Below are 20,928 nucleotides of genomic sequence, written 5' to 3'. Positions count from 1 at the left end.
ATTTGCTCTATTCTATTTAACTGAATTAGTGGAGTTTTTTAAACTCACTGTATTGAAATTAACTACTTTTTACTATATCTTAATAGAAATTGATGCTTTGATAAATATTTCTAAATCGCTTTCGAAATTGCATTATTACTCAAGCAATTTATGACTTTCAACTGCAACTTCTTTAAACCATGATACGTGAATTTAATAACCTATTTGCATTTTGTTTCCTAACTCAAGACTTTCCAACAAAAATGGGTAAACTAACATACTGATACTTCAAAAAACTCCCGTTCTACTACATTGTTTTAAATAAAACTAGTAGCGAATTTGATTCAAAGTGTTTAATGAGAATGTTTCTTACATACTAACTAACAATATTAAATTTACTTAAAACTAGAGAACAACTAACAAAGGGGGTGGAGTCTAAATGAAACATATTATGGTGGTGGATAAATGAAGGAATTTCCTGAATGTCGTCATAGACGAGAGGGTGTTGACTTCAACTAGATACAGAAAACTTCTGAAAACAAGTATACAAGAGCTAACAATGGGCCAGGTGTTAGTGACAGAAAACCTCATTTATGCTACCAGGAATTATTGAATTCATCACGTACATTTTGCCTGTATGACAATGAAATTATTCACAAATATTATAAAACCAAATAATAAAGGAAAGGAATTTATGACTTAAAATGTTTGAAGAAATATTTGAAATATAATGTTAAATTTAACAAAGGAACAAAGAAATTTAGAAATGTAATGAAAGTAATTAACAATACTAAATCTAACAAAACGGAAAAGTTTTCGAATCAAAATAATTGTAAAAATATAGATAATTATAATTATTAGCACTAAACACAGCGTTTTCTTTATATTTAATTTATTTGGAAAAATAATCTTTCCACTCAAACGGGTATAGCTTGTTATAGTTAAATTTTATATAAAATATCGAATCGAAATCTCGACAGCGATTATGTCCTAACCTACGCCTACGTTGAAAATGCATTATTCACTGGTGTTACTAGCGATACTTCTAGGCTGAATTGTTCATTTCACAACGGTCCTAATCATAATTGTCCTTTGTATATTAAACACACAATCCGCCCAAACGTGGATGGATTGTACCGTTATCGATTGTGCATATAACACATATGACGTTTTCACACACCATAACGAGTTACTCAATGATTCCACCGGCGGACATTTAGTCACAGTCACTACCATCTCGTATCAATAACTTTAGGACGTATGATCAAGTGTTATTATTGAATGTGTACACCTCGCCAAAACATTGTTGATTTTTGATTAAAAATTTTGAATTTAATGCGTGATAAAAGGACTGGTGCGCAAAGACAGGGCCCTGATTCGCTTGCCGGCAAGCGTGAGAGCAGTAACAAAAATTTCTGAATGATGAGGGTGCCGTGGATAGAAAAGGCTAGAAATGAAGACGAATTAGAAAGAATAGGTAAACAAAGAACTCTATAGACATTAATAAGAAATAGGCGAGATAGGTTAGTAGGACACCGTCTCAGGCATGAAGGACTAGTCAGAGACATAGTACAGATAGAAACATGAGTTAAAGGGGATTACAGATCGACCTAGATTGGGTTACTATTCGCAAATAGTTAACGATGAGAAATGTCCTAGTTTTAGGGAAATGCGAAGATTAACTCAGGATAGAAAAGAGTGGGTACGTGTGTTCAACCAGTCTTAAGGCTGACGTCCTTACGATAATGAACACGAGGTAATATGTAGTGAGAATAAATAAGTAGTGTGCATTCCTGTCTAACTCCCTTCCTAATATTTACTTCTCTACGTTGCAGTTCCAGCTCTATAACTGCTTCTTTCTCTTTATACAGACCAATTATCACTCTTCTGTATTTTTAACTCGTCCCTACTTTTTTAAGTATATTTAACATTTTGTCCCATTGTCAAAAGCTTTTTCTAAATCTGCAAATCCTATGTACGCACTGTTCCCTTTTTCTAACGTTATCTCCATTGTTACCCGCAAAGCTAGAATGGCCTCCTGTGTTCCTCTATATCTTCTGAAGCCAAATTGATATTCCCCTAATAGTTTATCCGCCCTTTTTCCATCTTCCTTTGTACGCCTGGGAAGTTAAACTAATTGTTCTAAATGTCGCGCCTCCCTTTTCAGGTATGGTTGTTACTCCCTCGTTCCATTTACAATCCTCTGGGACTTATTCCATTCCATAAATGTAACTAACTAGCTTAACATATGATCTCTAACCTCTTCTCTTGCATGGTTTAGAATTTACGCCTGTATCGCATGTATACCTGGCGCCTTATGAAGTTTTCTAATGCTACATCAAACTCTTCTCTCATTATGGGATAACTTAGCTCACCTATCTATACACTATATTCCTTCTCTAATACATCTCCTAACTCCTGACCTGCGTATATGTTCTCCAAATATTCTTTCCACTTATCTGCCCTTTCCTCAGTTTTTATCAAAATAACTCCTGCTTCTTTTTATTTATTATTACTACTGTACCCTACATCTCTAAAATTTCTTTTAATTATATTATAAGCCTCATCCACTTTCAAACTTTTTTTCTACTTATTTACACCTGATATCAATCCACTGTTCCTTAGCTGCCCTTCTTCTATTAATCCTAATCCAATCTCGTTTGTTATCCAGGGTTTCCTACTATCGTTTTATTTATGACCTAGTATATCTTTAGCTGCTGACTTTAGGCACGTTTTAATGCAGTTCTGTTCTGTCTCTGTGTCCCTTTTATTCCTTTCTCCCATCTCCTTTAGTATTTCGTCTGTCCTTTCGTAGCCTATCACGCGTTTCGTTACATTTTCGTTTCGTCTCGTCAAGACGTCTCCTAGTTTCCCTCTGGGACTGATATCTCCTTAAATTACCTAGCATCTTCCACGTATAGCGTCTCCTACCTTTATGTCAAGAAAATATTTTTTGGTGTGTATTATATGGTTTAAAAATTTTATTAATATGATGATTCTAAATTAGGCTATTAAATATTCTTATATAGCATACATTCGAAATTCAAATGATACTGACTGTACAGTAGCTGCTGTATATAGAAAATCAAATCGGCGGTAAAATGTTATAAAGGGGAACATTCACGTTTTGAAAACAAGGTATTAGCGAATTTAGCAGGCAAATTAGAAATAATGTGCTTGATAAATGAAGGCAGTGTACAAATTATAATTAATGAATTGCTTTTGAAACGTTGATTATCCAGAGGCTTACTAAAGTAAGTAAACGATTCTCGATTAATGAACCTCCATTAATATTTGTTAAACGAATCGATAAACAAAAGTTATATCTTGAAATAAAATGCTTTAAATAACTGAAAGGGTTTAGGTGCTTCGTTTAGTAACTACACCGTATAGTTTCCTTGCTTTAGCACACAAAATCCTCTTTATATTGTAAAATACTGTTTTTTACTCGTTGTTGGAGAAAATATTGTATAATGAGAATCGGTATTTTCAGCAGAATACGGTATGAAGGGTTAGTTAATTTAGGAATAAAATCAAATTGAAAACACCGGCTTTGAAATAGTTAACGAAATACTATATTTTCCATTCTTCCCTAGTTACACAAAGTAATCAAAACCAAAAAGGAGCATAAAGTTCTCTATCATGTAAAACCTAGTGCTGACGTTTCGCCTCAAAATTTTGGATTTTTCAGTATTAGTTTTTAACAGTCTATAAAAATTAATATACAGATGAATTTTTTTGAACATCATGTACATATCCTAATAGAATATTACCACTAAGTCTGATTAACAATTTTTGTATAAACTAAAACACTAATAGATAAAAACAAATGGATAATATAGTTAAAAACTGCCCTTAATCTGGAAATCCTCTCTCGTCACAATGAAACGTATGCCAAAGATTTACACCACCCTCTGATTAAAAGAATCAAGGCAAAAGAGGGTGATGTCATTATTGGTTATAAAACCGACAGCAACGTTTCGCCTCTTGTTGGGAGACTTCATCAAAGATAAAATAATTATAAGGTGTTTATAAATAATCGTTGTCTGCAATCGGTACATATTCATGTGAAATATTACAATCCAACAACACAATATATTAAAATAGTAAATAGATAAATAATTAAAAACTACACAAAAAATCGGTTGTCTGTAAAGTCGGTTTACTGACGATAGTTGAACGTGACAACGTCATAAGAAAATACTGATGGAATGGTTTCATTTTTCAAAAGAAAATTTTAATTTTATTTGTTTGATAGATATTTTGTATGGATATAGAGAAGGAGGTAAATGGAAATGTATTATTGTGTAGCAGCTGTCCACGCGGACGCATCGCTCACTCAAGTAGGAGAGAGACAGATGTCGAACGCTGCCGAACGCGGAGGCCGATTGTGCCTCTTTGTCGCTCGTTCCGCGTTCTCGCTTACACTTCAAGCCTTAAATGGAACGCCTCAGAGCGAGGTAACGCCGCATGAGTCATGTTTTTTCGTGCGTGCAGCCGGCTCCATTGAATTATAAGACGTTGTCACGTGAAAAACGGCACAATTTTTAAATAAAATAATAAATTATTATAACAATTACGTGACACCATTAAGGACATTGTTACAGTAGAATGAAGACACAGCGAATTGTAAAGCACTCTTATTAAATCATATTATGCACACGAATTTCAGTTAATAAAAGCAACATATTTATCGTGATGTTGAAAATATGTGTCAAATTTACTAATAGTCCGGTTGCGGCGTATGTGTCAAAAGATTCTGAATTGTTTTCGGAAGTTTCTTCCACTTTTATCAAATTTTTTGGAATGTTCCAGTTTACTTCGTGAACAATCACTTCCTCTTAAATTTTTAAGCGAAACAAACCAAGTGATCCCTCACTTTACCTAAAAAACAAACAATCTGTGGAAAATAGACATACAGTACTTTTCGACGTTCACCATTAAAATTACTAGATGCTTTGTTTTGTTTTCCGTGTATTCTGTTTGATAGGTAACTATCTTGGTCAAAGTATAGAATCAGAGACTTTATTCGTCTTGGTGTTAAAATTAGTAAACAGGAATATTTAGACCATTTAAAAAATATATTTGATCTAGGAATGTAAAGGAAAAAGGAGCTAAATGACCGCCGGTGGAATTATCTGATGAAATCTATAAGGATTGCATGGATTTGTTTTTTTTTTTTTTTTTCGTTTTGAAATCATGCTCCTCTTATCTGCACAAACTGGAGTTGCCACTTTAATCCATCCGAGTGTGTCGTGATACGCATAAGTCAATTTTATAACGTTCGACGAAAAACAAATTTTCATTACATTATTCAACTAATAAATAAAGAAAAACTCAAAATGTCTTGGTAATTATTAATTAAACTAAAGCAAAAATCTGTCGCCATCAAAAAAATTAAAATTTCAATGCCTAGCATGAAGATAGTTGGAGATAGGTTGAATCATGCATCTGTAAAACTGACCATTTTGTATTGCTTGTAAATATATATGGCTTATAACTCTTTAACGACTAACTTTTAGGTACAGGGAATGCTCATAAAGAACAATTCTGTTTTTCATTGTGGATCCGATGATAACTTAAATAAGATAATGTAGTTTGAAATTACCAGAATTGAGCACTTGATATCGAGCTTCTTGTATATTTCTGGGTAAAGTAGTTATAATAGTGTAAGATCGAAACTTTCAGTCATCATCAGAAGGTCATCAGTCCTAAGACTGGTAGGACACTCACCTCCACTCTTTGCTATCCTGAGCTAATCTTCGTATTTCCCTAAAACTAGAACATCCCATCATCCTTAACCATTTGCGAACAGTAATTTAATCTTATTCTACTTCTACCCCTCCTAACTCCTGTTTCTGCTTCTTATAAGTCTCTGAGTAGACTTTCATTGAACTTTCAGTATATTATCCTAAAACATCAGCTGTTAAAGTTGATTCTTGTGAAAAATAATAAATTATTATAAATGTCAACCTACTTTTGGCATACATTTTTAAATAGTTATTACTTCTAGAAAACTATCAAACTTTTGCAAGATTGCTGTCTTTTATTTTAATACAGAGTTAATATTTAATAATATATTGGGATTTCAATTTAAAATAACAAGGTTGTATATCTCTCAGCGAAAACAGAACAGATTCACGGATAATTTTTAGAAGTGTACGATAAAAACTGAGATAACTTTTATTAAAACTAACAGTAACGCCGCTGTAGTGGAATGGGTCTTAAATGGGACACCCTGTATATAGTAATATCCCTATATACTGAAAAAAAGCTAAAGTGAATTTGTTTTATAGGTACAGGATGTATTGTTCCTTTCATGTCAGTACTTGCCAGGCAGTTAGGATTTTCGAGTGTAACCGTGGGAATTATCTACACAATTTCACCATTTGCAAGTATGGTTAGTAAACCAACGATGGGAGCATTTTCCGACAGGTGATTATTACTAAAAAATAAACATATATATATCTTTCAACGCTACAGTTGACAGTTTCCTAGCAATAACTGCCTTCTTTGTAGCTATGAGAAAAGTTATTAAATGCAGATGTAGATACAGAGAAACTTTTTCTTCTTTTTTAGATTCCATTGCAAGAAAATTGTATTCCTAGCAGGTATTTTACTTACTGCTTTAGCGGTTTTCCTTCTGAATTTTGCTCCGAGTGTGCCAACTAGTCATAAAATGAGATTTTCATGCAACGACATGTCTAGCACTATGGACACCTGCGTCGATAACTTCACTATAACCGACGATTGCGCCGTCGAAAGCATTACGACGGAAACGGGGAATATCACTGTGAATTGTCAGGTAATAACTTTTTTTAAGTAGCAAACATACTGCAAAATAGAAATTCCATTTCAGTATTCATTCTACGAATGTAACTACCTAACGTTTAATACCTTGTATGGAATGTATCCTGCTGAATATTTTGTATAAGTATTTTCTGGATTTGCAGCAACGCTAAACTAGTCCTGTTAAGAATTTTATAAAAAGAACGTATCTAATATCAATATACGACGCTCGAATTTAGGTTAACGAATACGAATTCCTACTCATGTCAACAAATACGTGGTTCATATCTAGGCTAACAATCATAATAATCAAGATAGAAAAGGAGGCTTTGTTATTGGAAATAATAAATATAAGCAAAGACCTATCCCAAATTCACCGCAACAGTCGAAAATTCTGTATATTTGCAAGAACTTAGCTTCAAGTCGGATTTCATTAACGTTCTTTGTACGTATGTGCTCTCTAAATCGTTAAGTAATCGCCAACCTAACCTAACCTAATTTCGCGACTCATGGCAAAAAGCGAGTCGATTATAAAGCAATGTGATTCGAGGTTGAAGGTATGGCGGCCGCTGTTGAACTTTCATATAAAGTAATACGTCATATTGGTAAACAAATGACTTTTTTGATGAATTTCCATTAATTAAACTAACGGTGCGTAATAAATAAGCACTTAACAAAGCATAAACAAGCCCATATATATAGCAGTGTTATTATTAGATGCAACGCATTGACAATAAAAAAAACTTTTGGGTGTTTCATTCCCACCAGCCAGTAATGCTGGTGGGCGGGCAGTCCCTCCGGACTATGCCGGAAGGTAGGGCGGAAGGCGCTCTTCAACCTGCTTTCAGGAATCGTGGGAACGGGTGGGTGGTGGTTCGGGTGAGAAAGATGAGACGGACGAAATGAAGCAGAAGAGAGTGAAAGATTATCTGTGGAATATTACTGCCTCAGCATTTGTCTAAGTGATCCAAGGAAACCACAGAAAAACTTGAACCAAGGCAGACGGACCCGGAATCAAACCGGCGTCCTCCCGAATGCTAAGCAATGGTCTAGACCTCTACCCCATGCCGCTCGGTATCGACATTATTCATGTTTATTTTTATGTGTTAATTTACATTTGCTTGTGACCTAGTAGGAGGCCTAGCAATCTTAGACTCCGATCGACCGTCAGATTTTTCGCTCGAGGGCTTTATTTTTCATGAGATATAAACAACCAAAGTAGAATTTTCAATACTTAAAACTAAGTTCTTTTAAAAGTACATCGGTAAGCTAAACATCGTTAAATCAGGGGCCCGGGCTTTGTTCCCGACAAGAGAGCGACAGCAACAACACTTTTTCTCATTAATTTGAGATTATCTGTTGTAGATAAAATTAATTCACTAATAAATCTGTTATTTCATTTTTATATTATCAGTAATAATATGTAATAAATTTTACATAAAAGACAAAACCATACGCAGCCAAACACGTAAGCTTCTGGCTTAAATTCTGGAATTAGTTTGAAAGTGAAGCTGAAAGTGGAATAGAAACTCTAATTAAAAATTTTAAACAGAGAATGCCAGCTACTGCAAAGGTTTCGGATAAAACTTGGAGAAACATCGTAAAAGAGAAAACTGAAGTGACTTTAAAAGTTAATCCTGACTTCCGCAGGTCAAAATAAAAGAACACAAGCAGTGAAAACGCAGCTTACTGAAGGGATAGAAACAACCGTTAGAAACATAATACCCAATTTTTATCTTATGGAAAAGCATGGGCTAACCCTTAAAGGTATTAAGCAACCAAATATAGGAAACAAAATATAATATAACTTTCTTCATTAGTAAATTTATGCGAAAGCGGTTATTATTGAACAAACAGGTTATAGTTTTATGAAGTGTCTTACACTCAATTTACAAACCCAATAAATAATTTTACTTTTAAGTTGTAAGGTGTGTCAAATTTCAACATTTCTACATTATGGTTATTGTAGGAAATACTGCTAAAAGTAATTTTTCAAAATCCTGGAAGGTAAATACATATAGATAAATATTATAAAATACTAATGCAGCATATGTTTGCATGCTTAAACACAATTTTTTAAAAATAAGTTGACAGTTTTTTGACTAAATATACATTCCCAAAAGCATTCTCAGTTCTGTAGGAATGGTTGTCCTGATAATTGGATATATGTACATTCCACATTTGTAAAAAATGTTAGCTATCACGGTTGTTTAATTATCACATTAAAATCGCTTATAATTAGTTGAAAATACAAAACGAGCTCCATAGCATTCAAATTTGGTTCTTAAAGAGATTAACACAAAAGTTTTGAAATAAATTTCCTATTCAATTGCTTGCTATCAAAATAAGCTTTAGTGTTTACACATCACGAATGCCAAATCTCGTAGTCACATATAATTTTTTGCCCTTAATTTGGATTGTTGATAATTTCTTTGTAGGGTTTTACAAAATTTTCGGTTTTATAAAATCATCTGTAGTTTTTCTCCACCTGTCCTTTTCTTTTTTCGCTCGATAAATAACTGAAACTTCATAACAATTGTCCAAGTTTACGTACCTTTTCAAGAAGTGGTGTCGTGAAACTTCTGAAAGTTTTGATTTGAAGGCACTTTCTGATTAGGAAGAATTGAACGAATCAGTGAAGTTTTACTGAACTTTCACAGGAAGAAGTTGTAATTTCATTCGAAGTTGCTGTTCTTCCCTTATAACGACTAGAGCTACCAATTTATTAAGAAACTAAATTTTAAGAGATATTAACAGTTCACTACAACACTTAATTCAATTTAAAATGATCCTACGGAATTAATGTATTCTTGGTATTCTCTTATCTAATTGTTACTAAATTATATGAAGTACATAAATGAAATACCAAATTATTGAAAAAGTAAATAAGATGCTTTTTGTGGTAATTCAATATTGTTCAGTTTTAAAGACATTGTACACATTATAAATGTATTATTGCAGTACTAAGATTGTTGCATAAAAATTTTATAATTAGTCGTCACATGAGGCAAAATATGCAGCAAAATTTTTTGTTTTCAAATTGCTTTAGCCACATCATATATATTTAGAAACACAAATGGGCAGAATTTAGTAATATTTGGTCGAATTATAGTTCGATATGAAATGACCATTTAACTGTTACAATTTCATTTTGTTGTGAGAATGTAGTTCATTCTGGTTGAGTTAAAGCAGCCGATTGGAGTAGACGTATTCCCAATTGATAGCAATTATTATATATTGGACCAATTGAAGAAATTAACCTCACTTTTTTCGTTTCAATTCATTTGACTAGACGGCACATTGTAATTACACATGTAGTTTATCAAAATTAGTTCTGCTTGTAGAATATCCTTATTATAAAAGAAAACAGAACAGACGATTTCTAACCATCAGTTATAAGTAAAATAAAATTTAAAAACACAGTTCATATAAACTAAAAATAAAAATTGTTCTTAACTAATACCCCATCATCTTGTCTTGAATATTTATTCTCTATAAATATTCTTTCTTCTTATTTTTGTTCCTGGGTTAATATCACTACGGACGTCACCATCATCATAACGTAGTCAGTCCTAAGACTGGTTGGACACGTACCTCCACTCTTTCCTATCCTGAGCTAAACTTCGCATTTCCCTAAAACTAGAACAACCCACATCCTTAACTATTTGCGAACAGTAATCTAATCTAGGTCTACCTCTACCCCTCCTAACTCCTGTTTCTGCCTCTAATATGTCTCTGACTAGACCTTCATGCCTAAGGTATACCTCTACCCTGGGAAGGTGTCCAACCAACCTATCTCGCCTATTTTTTATTGACTTCCATAGAGTCCTCTGTTCTTCTATTCTTTCTAATACCTCTTCATTTCTAACCTTTTCTATCCACGTTATCCTCATCATTCGCCAATAACACCACATTTCGAAGGCTTCTAACATTTTCTTTTCCGCCGCGCCCACTGTCCATGTTTCGCACCCGTACAACGCCGCGCTCCAAACATACACCTAAACAACCTTTTTCTAATTATATTACTTTGATATTTTTCTTATTTTTCTACTATTATACTCTACTTATTTTTTTCCCAGTATGTTAAAGACCATGCTGGTAACCAACCTTTATTATAATGGGTACCCTCCAAACATCTGGACTACTAAGGTCTAACCGCCTCAGCGCCTTGAAGCACACTCTCCCGAATCCCATCACGCACCTCGCGACACCTTAACCCCCACTTAAACCCTACCGTTACTGTCACCCCTTTCTCCACATCGTTACCTGTGTATGCTCTGCATATCATTGATTAAAAATAAATTCTTCAATTCAGCAAATTCAATGTTTATCACTGTATCTGTAATAAAGTCGTATTGCTTTAATTAAAAAAACGTTAAGCACTGAAATCTATTAAATTAGATATAGTTCACAGACCATTTGCAATTGTTCCAGTAATAGTAAATCTTGTACTATATGAACTATAATGTTAAAATCAATTCAGTGCTTTTCCAATAATCATTAGCATTAAATTTATCAAATCGTTAACGAACATTGTGAAAAATGTATAGTAACCTTATTACTAAGTGTACAAACGTTGTACGTTGCACGCCAAATTAATATTGTGTATGTTTGGAGCGCGTTGACATCACTTCTTGAAAACGTACGGGTGCGAAACATTGACAGTGGGCGCAGCGGAAAAGAAAAGGTTAGAAACTTTCCAAATGTGGTGTTATAGGCGAATGATGAGGATAATGTGGGTAGAAAAGGTTAGGAATGAAGAGGTATTAGAAGGAATAGAAGAACGGTGGACTCTGTGGAAGTTAACAGAAAATAGGCGAGATAGATTGGTAGGACACCTTCTCAGACATGAAGGTCTAGTTAGAGACATATTAGAAACAGAAACAGGAGTTAGGAGGGGTAGAGGCAGACCTGGGATAGGAAAGAGTGGAGGTACGTGTCCAACCAGTCTTAGGACTGACTACCTTATGATGATGATGATGATGATGGTGATGATAGTTATTTAGATTGTGATTTCGTTAAAGAATAAAAATTCACTGTTTTATTTAAAACATTTACTTAAACTTCTATGCTATCAATAATATTAAATAATAGTAAAATTTCAACGTTCAAAATAAAACTTAAAACAATTATTAAATTCGCCTGACAATGAAAACTATTTTGGGTGGATTACTGGTGAAAAACTGACTTGTGGGAGACTTGAAATCTGAATTGTGAATTGCTTAATGTTGCCATACAACTCTTTCTATAAACAGGTAAACTGCTAAATATTATTCTAGCGAGGGTGAATAACTAGAATTAAATATAACAAACAATATAGAAAATCCTATCATTAAATACTAACACAATCGCTATATATAACATTCCTTTTCAGTTTATAAGGGTTCTGTGAATACCCACGTAAAATGTAAACTAGTCCTGTTGTCACTAACATACTATTTATAAAATTACAAATGTAAATTTTAATTGGAAACATTTTATGTACAAAAAAAAGAGAACAACTTAGGATTTAACACTAAGTTTAATGTTTATGATTTCACAGATGACGTGTCAAATGGACTCTTCAGCCTGGAGAACCGTATGTAACGCTTGGAATATGGCGCAATACTGCAACACCAATTCATCTACGTTGTCCTTTACTGCGACAACTCCAGCAAATTCAGCCAGAATGATAAACGAGTGCCTTAGATTTAATATAGGTAAGTAATTAGTTTTACAATTGCGATTGGGTGTGATACTAAAGTAATGCAATTGTTATACATACGAGGTGTAAGAATTAAGTTCCAGGAAGCGAACAGTAAGCGATTTGAAATTATTCTTGGTATGCAGTGGTTCTAATATCTAAAAGATTATTGGAGTATTGTAAATGTAAGTAAGTTATTGTAATTAATTCGACAACCCTCATTTACGCTGCATAAGCATATATGCCTGTCGAAAACAATTTCCGAGAAAATAATGCAGTTCTACGATTACTACGTCAGCCAATTGTTAGAAAACAGTCATATTTCCAAAGAAATGTGGAATTGCCATTTAATCTCGATAATTTCCAAATGTTATACTGTCAATTTCATATTTCATTACAAGAGAGCGCAAATCCTACAAATGACGCGGTAAACGTCATCTGTAGTACAATGCTATATTTAGTGGAGTTCAATACGCTCAACCAGATCGATTTAAATAGATGAATATTTACCAAAATCTTGGTAGATTAAAATTTATGTAAAACAATCGCATAGCTGTTTTTTTAATTACTATCAACATGAAAAGTTTCAAACGGAGATAAATATGCTTTCTAATTTTAAAGCAATTCATAACTTTTATTTAATTTTATTTGTAAAACTAGCAAACTGAAAAACATTCATTTTTACCATGTTGAGATTTTGAGCTTTTCTATTCTCTTCAAAATTTTTTTCAGAACTGTCGCAAAGTGGGTCATAATTTAAAAAAATGAAATGTCCATTTTTATTTTCTTTGAAGCATTCCTCACAACACATCTAACAGATTCTTGAGAGTTTTTGACATTCTCTTCTGAAAAATGAAAATACATTCGGTGGCGTGAAATAATTTCATCTTTTCCTTTGCTTACCTACAAGTAAAATGAAATTTCGCAGTATACATAAAATATTTTTTTTAGTAAGCAGGGACGATTTTCTATTATTTTAGGGCAATTTTCATTTCATAGAAGGTATATATTTCATCGTTTGAATGTAGTTCATTCTGGTTGAGTTAAAGCAGCCGATTGGAGTAGACGTATTCCCAATTGATAGCAATTATTATATATTGGACCAATTGAAGAAATTAACCTCACTTTTTTCGTTTCAATTCATTTGACTAGACGGCACATTGTAATTACACATGTAGTTTATCAAAATTAGTTCTGCTTGTAGAATATCCTTATTATAAAAGAAAACAGAACAGACGATTTCTAACCATCAGTTATAAGTAAAATAAAATTTAAAAACACAGTTCATATAAACTANATTAATTCAAAAAATATTTTTTATTTTAACTATAAGTATTTGGTAATGCTTAGACCATTAAAACAGAATAAAACTCAAAATATTGGATAAGACGTAAAGGCTTACTTGCCACCACAGAATTTAAGAACAAATTATGATGATGAGAATGAAAGATGAAAATGTCATTTTGTACTTAACAAATTTACTAAAATTATTGATGAGCACTTGAAAAGATAATTTACAAGTGTTTCTAAAATAGTCCACTTGTGTACCCGTGTAATTACGAAACACTTTTTTGTATTTGCTTTGTTTTAATTTAACGAAGAAAAATCTAATACCCTCTGGTAACATTAGACAGAGCTGAGGATTCAGACCTATTATTTCAAAATTTTTAGAAGTGCGGTTTTAATAACCGCTCATTAACATTGTTTTCATACAGTCTTCACCGGATCTGGCGGTAGTAGGTAGGCAACTGAAATTCGTTGTTCTAATTAGAATTTTAATAAAGGGGTGAAAAGAATATACGCATTTAATTACCTAACCGCAGTGATTAGGGCGACTATTAAAAAAATTAATTTTTGATGATTTTGAAGCATTAGACTGTCAAAAATTATTATTACCGTTGTTCAGTATTTCAGACTGAACCATTACATTCTAGGAAGCCTTTCTTTGTATGTACGTATTTGTTTATTTACCGATAGTTCTAGCCGTAGTTTATTGCTACCCTTAGTCCATTGTGTAGTTAAGTTCATTTATACCCCTATCATACAGTTTACAATAGTCAGCCGTTCTCGGAACTATTCTCACCAAAACATGTATATTACAGTTTCAGCTTTCTAATAACCAGTTTTCAAAATTTTCCCCCCTTAGATTAAGTTATTTCTGTATACTTATTTATATATACATGTTTTGGTGAGCCATCATTCAAAAAAGAAGCATATCATCTGTTCACCAACCAATATTTAGCAGATTCTGATTTGAACAAGTATGACAACCCTACTCGTCCTTTTTCGAAACCGAACGCGCCGTGATTTACAGTTAGAAACTGGGAGTCATGTCGGAAAACTAAATTAATATCACTTACCTTTTGACAATATAATATTTAATTACGATATTAATATTCTGCATGAACAAATATTAAGTGGGCATTAAATTCCATTTATTTTAATGTATAAAAATTATGTGACGTCACTATGTGCGTACACGCTAATCTCCGATATTACTCAAATTATTTCAATAAAATTTTGTGAATGTGTATGGTTGGTTCTTGAAAGATAAACTTTTTTATTTAACTTTATTAATGAAATTTTTGTTTATTTCATTTAGATTTCTTATTCAAACCCAATTTCAATTTCCCAAAATCCTGATCATTCAATATTTTTTTATCCATCATCAAAATGCTTTTTAGGTTCCGACGAGTTCGCGGGTAACAGCTCATCACCATAAGACCGTCAGTTCTAAGACTGGTTAGACACGCACATCTACTCTTCCCTATCTTGAGCTAATCTTCGCATTTCCCTAAAACTAGATAATCCCACATTCATAACTATTTTCTAACAGTAATCTAATTTGGGCCTACTTCTACTCCTTTTAACTCCTGTTTCTGCCTCTAATACCTATGTCGTTTATTTTTTATTGACTTCCATAGAGTCCTCTGTTTTCTTATCCTTTATAATATCTTTTTATTTATAACCTTCTCTTTTCACGGTATCCTCATCATTCGCTTGTAACACCATATTTCGAACGCTCTTAACCTTTTCTTTTTCGCTGCGCCCACCATCCATTTTTCGCACCCGCGCTCCAAACATACACCTTTAACTATTGCCGTCCTGATGACATATTTGACTTCCTAGATACCTAAAATCTTTACATTCGCTCTTTCCCTACTTTTTCTTCCCCTGCATACCAGTATTTTTGTTTTACTTTTATTTATTTTCATACAATACGTTTTGTCAATGCCGCATCAATTTTATTTAAAGCTATCTTTAACTCCTCCTTGCTAGATGCTAATATTGCTATATCATCTGCAAACCTAAGCATACCAATCTTTTGCCCTTGCACATCTATCCCTACAGTTGTACTATTTTTAATGATGTTGATCGCTTCTCTGATATATAGATTAAAAAGTAGCGGTGACAGTGTGCATCCTTGTCTGAATCCCTTCCTAATATTTACTTTATACAAACTAAGTATCACTCTTCTATCTTTGTAACTCATCCCTACATTCTAAAGTATATTTAACATCTTGTCCCATTTAACACTGTTTTTTCTAAATCTACAAATCCTATGTACGTATAATTTCCCTTTTTCTACCATTTTCTCTATTGTTACCCGTAAAGCTATAATGGCCTCCCGCGTTTATCTATTTCTTCTGAACTCAAATTGATCTTCCCCTAATAGTTCTTTCGCCCTTTTTTCCATCATCCTCTGTACAATTCTAGTTAAGATTTTAATCTATTCATCTCAATTTTTAAATTTTCCAATTTCCCTACAAAAGAGTGATACAATTCAAAAATTGATTCGTTAATAAATACTATTTTACAGAGTATCTTTGTGACAAAATTACTAAATAGAATATAATGCAAATTATTTATTAAAGCCTGGTTCCACGGTTCTCCATAAAGAAATATTACTCTCAGGAATATACCAATTGGAAGTGTAATAAAAAGTTTTTTGGTTAACACAAGCTGTTCTTGCTGTAAGCTTATACTTATACTTTTTCTTTTACTATTAAAGGTAGTATTAATCTAGACGGAAATACTTTTACCCCATTATGTCCAGCTGGCGGACAAATAGAATCTTCATGCGATATTGAATGCGACGCTCCAGCTTTAAATGAACTGGTTGCAAATCCTCTGATTGCCGATGATGAAGTTTATGGTCACAGCGCTTTTTGGGTGGTAATGTTGCTGTATGTGCTGATATGGATTTTCCAGGCTGTTGCTGTAACCAATAGTGATGCCATATGTTTTCATTTATTAGGTATGTTCCTCAATTTTGTATTAATGTTATACTCATAAAGATAGAAAATTAGAGAGTACTTAGAGGTATAAAAAAAATTATTAATATAAAAAAGATTTGACGTTGACTAAATAAAACAATATTAAAAATTTATATTGCGGTGTATACAACTGTTACAAAATTTTTTACAAATAAAAAGTAGGTATAGTACCTAATATAAGTTTATTTTGTAATATTGGTGCAATTGCTCAAGGTAAATATGAAAACTGTTATAAACCCCTTTTATTCAATATTGAATATTCAAAATGTAAAATGTACCTATGTAGTTACTGACCAAGACCTTTACAAATTTGGCTTATGTGTTCACGTACAGGGTGTCTTACGGGGACGGCTCACTGTAATATTTCAGAAACTACAGTTGTTGAAAATTTCAAAAGTTTGTACGAAGGCGTTATTGGTTATACCGGATGTTGACTTCAACATCATTATTTTAAACGGAACACCCTATATATAATGACGGTTTTGAATTTTACTTATGATTCTAGGTAGATTTTCATAAGGCTTTTCTACCTCTAAAATTTACCGTTTTCGAAAGAAAGTAGCGTAGAATAGTAGGCAGCGAAAAAACATAGCATATTTTAAACTAATAAAAGTGAAGCAACAACATTCTCAGGAGAAATAATTATACCCTCAAACTTTCCGTCCATAATTTCAAAGTGGATTAATTACATACAGGGTGTTAGATATTTAAGGGGAAATTTTCTTAATTTCAAACACTTTTTTTTTTCAAATGGAACACCCTGGATGTATTCTCATAGATTTTGCAGAATTTTATTAACTTGAATAAAATAATTCGAAGTGATCTGTATTCTGTCGAAACTGCCAGACGTGGATCGCGTTTTCGATCTTTTTTGGATCTCATCAGCGCGTCGCAGACAGCTCCGACAGAACGCAGACCAACTTTTACCTGCTGCCTTAACAACGCGTTGCAGAAAATACCACAAATGGCGCGGTAAACGCCATCTGTAGTACGATGCTACATTTTTAGCATTACGTATGCTCCAACAAGGTACATTTAAATATATGGATAGTCTTTACTTGCTGAAATGAATCCCGGCGTAGCTAACCTCAACGTGATAGTCACGTTACCATAATCGAATAAAATATTTCGAAGTGGTCTGTATTCTGTCGAAACTGCCAGACGCGGATCGCGATTTCGATCTTTTTTGTATCTCATCAGCGCGTCCATACCATAATCGAATAAAATAATTGTAGCATACGTAATCCTAAAATGTAGCACCCTACTACAGATGGCGTTTACCGCGCCATTTGTGGTATTTTCTTTATTTTCTTACCCATCTCCTCTAATTTCATAATTATTTACTGTTCTGTGTGAAAGCAACTAAAACAGTTTAATTTTTATGAAGATAGCTGTGAAATTAACAGAATTTCAAAACAAATAATACAACTTAGTTGTTGTTACTTAAACACCCATACTGACAGCTTACTAATCAAATATTATGATTCTCATGTCAGCTGGTGTTTTTACTATTGTTATCGATCGTCTACTGTATTATAATTGATTTCTTAATATTCTTCTCAATTTAAATACGAATCTTCATTTTCCATCTATCAAATAAAATTCAATAATTGATATTGACATCAGAATGAAAATATTTAATTACTAAGCTCTCAGTATAGATGTGTGAGTACAACAATTAACTTGTATTAGTTGTTTTGAAGTTTTGTTAATTTCAGTCATCAAAAAATTAAGCTATTTTATTTGTTTTCACAAAGAACATTAAATAATTATAAAATTAGAGATGGGTAAAGGGAACGATAGTATCATTCCATAGTGAATAAAATTCTGCATAAATCATACAGAGTGTTCCATTAGAATTAATGCACTTACAATTGTTTGAAGTTACCAAAATCAGTCATTAAATATATAACACCCTATATGTAATTAACCCACTTTGAAAGTATGAACGGGAAGTTTAAGGGTATAGTTATCTCTCCTGAGCATATTGTTGCTCCAGCTTTATTAGTATAAAACGGGCATGCTTTTTCGCTACCTACTACTCTGTGCTACTTTTTTTCGAAAACGGTAAACTTTAGAAATAGAAAAGCCTTATAAAGGTCTACCTTGAATCATTAGTAGAATTCAAAACCGTCATAATATATAGGGTGTTTCATTAAAGTAACGAAGTTGATGTCAACCTCCTGTATAACCGAAAGAGCTACATGCCGTTATTTTAATTGCGTAGAGCATACCCAATAACGACATTGTACAAATTTTTTCGTTTTATATCGAAGTAGTTTCAGAAATATTCCAATAGGTTATCAATGTAAGACACCCTGTATATTTGCTTCACTCTAGATTAAATTTGACCAGTAGATGGCGACATTGTGCCCATAACTTGATATTATACCAACTTGCATTTGTGGATATACTTCGTCTTAGTCAGTAACTTTTTGAAATCGTGATCCACGTCTCCTTTAGATTGGTTGCTGAGCTTAATTTTCTTTCCTGTCATAAATTATTTATTTATAATGAACGTGCTTTTCTGGTTACCACCATAAGTTAGAGTTTTATAAAACTAGGTACCTGATAGAGAAGCATCTTGATAATGTTCTTATGCATTTGTATAGAGAAAGCACCACACAAGTACGGATATCAGCGACTATGGGGCGCAGTAGGTTGGGGAATTTTTACATTCTGCTGCGGATATATAATAGATTTTCACAGTCAAGGAAAAAGTCAAAAGGATTACACACCAGCAATTTATTTAGGAATGGGAATGTTAATTCTCAACTTTATTGTTGCCTTCTTTATAAAGGTAAGACGTCTTACAAAATAGAAATAAAAGTGTTACCTATTTATCACTTTAAATACGTTCAAGATAATAATTCTTCACTAAAATATCTACTTTTCTCATAAAACCGAGCATACGTTCTTGTATTCAATAATATTAAGGGTTGACTTTACTAACCGGAACACTGGCGGGTACGAGGGAAGAGGGAGAAGGACAAGGGGGTTAGGAAAAGCTTCTCTACGAGGAAGGGAGGTGGAGAAACATAGGAAAAGAGATCACCCTTTGAGATTACTCCATAAATTATTTTTGAATACATAATTAGTATCTTACTACATGATAAGAACATGGGAAGGGTAGCGGATAAGCGTCACCTAAGTAAACTTTAATTTTAAATAAAAATTGTTTCATTTATTACGTATTACCTAATATGTAAAGTTAAGATATGATAGGGAAAGGTTTCCCTGATTCGTTTAGAGAATAGGCTTATTTATCGAAAATAGATGGTTTCCGCTACTCCCTCCTTTTCCTACTTATCAGTTCCCCAAAACAGTTATTATGTATAGAAAATTTCATGGAATAACCTCAAAATTTGATTCATCGAATTGTTCCTTTCGGTTTCAGCACCTCCCCTTCGGGTAAAAGGTTTTTTGTCCACCTCTACTATCACCATCCCCTCTAGCACTCATTATTATGTTGAATGTTACTAAATCAACACCATAATCATTAATGTCGTAACATGTTGAAACTTATTCATAATAAATTAAACACTAGTTTGGTGTATGTTTCAAAAATATTTATTTAGACGCTCTGCGTAGGTAAACGCAAATTTAATAATACTTGTTTGTCTGCAGTACATACACTACATCCCAATCCTTATGTCCATATAGTATGGACAAAATGACACAATAAATATGGATATAATGACATACCAAAATTTTAAGGACAAAGTTCGCAAATAAATCTTTTAGGCTTTTTTGAGACATCAGCACAAGAAGCGTGAGCCCAACGAAAAGAATTCATGCATTTTAACCAGCTTTCTCCCGCAAATAAAGATAATTGCAATAAATGCAGGGGCAGTCTTCTTCATCCTCGTTTTCGACGGAAAATTCTTCATTATCGGAGCTGGAATCAGTAGTTTGAGCAAATTAACGCTGCCTCTTTGGTATCTGTCTTTTTTCTGGAGCTTTAATATTAGTGCTTTTGGAACTAGGATTTTTTTTGCTATTAGGTTTGCCATCATCAAAAAGCACTTTTTTGCCTGTCTTTTCTTTTTTGCGGGTGGAACAAGAGATTCCTTCACATTTGGTTCTAAATCTGCATCCTCAGAAACACGTCTTACCACATCGGTACTATGTGGTTGCTCTTAGTCATCTTGTGTCATATTGGTTGGTTTTGTTGTATTTTGTATAGAATGGTCCATCAAA

General features: G+C 33.1%; 1 protein-coding gene across 3 annotated transcripts in view; it reads left to right on the top strand.

Annotated features, from left to right (window-relative positions):
- The window catches only part of LOC108736967 (major facilitator superfamily domain-containing protein 6-A-like), a 40,426-nt gene that overhangs the window by 12,859 nt on the left and 6,639 nt on the right, over positions 1 to 20,928 (top strand). For all 3 annotated transcript variants that reach the window (XM_018469598.2, XM_018469597.2, XM_018469599.1), the window contains 5 exons: positions 6,276 to 6,414; positions 6,559 to 6,784; positions 12,311 to 12,467; positions 16,464 to 16,709; positions 19,341 to 19,528. In XM_018469598.2, the coding sequence (XP_018325100.1) occupies positions 6,276 to 6,414; positions 6,559 to 6,784; positions 12,311 to 12,467; positions 16,464 to 16,709; positions 19,341 to 19,528 (956 nt within the window). The remainder of the gene's footprint in view (positions 1 to 6,275; positions 6,415 to 6,558; positions 6,785 to 12,310; positions 12,468 to 16,463; positions 16,710 to 19,340; positions 19,529 to 20,928) is intronic.

The sequence above is a fragment of the Agrilus planipennis genome, unplaced genomic scaffold (assembly GCF_000699045.2).
Source record: "Agrilus planipennis isolate EAB-ADULT unplaced genomic scaffold, Apla_2.0 scaffold111, whole genome shotgun sequence".
Classification (NCBI taxonomy): Eukaryota; Metazoa; Arthropoda; class Insecta; order Coleoptera; family Buprestidae; genus Agrilus; species Agrilus planipennis.
The sequence above is the reverse complement of the archived record's forward strand: the minus strand, read 5'-3'. Positions and strand labels throughout refer to the sequence as shown.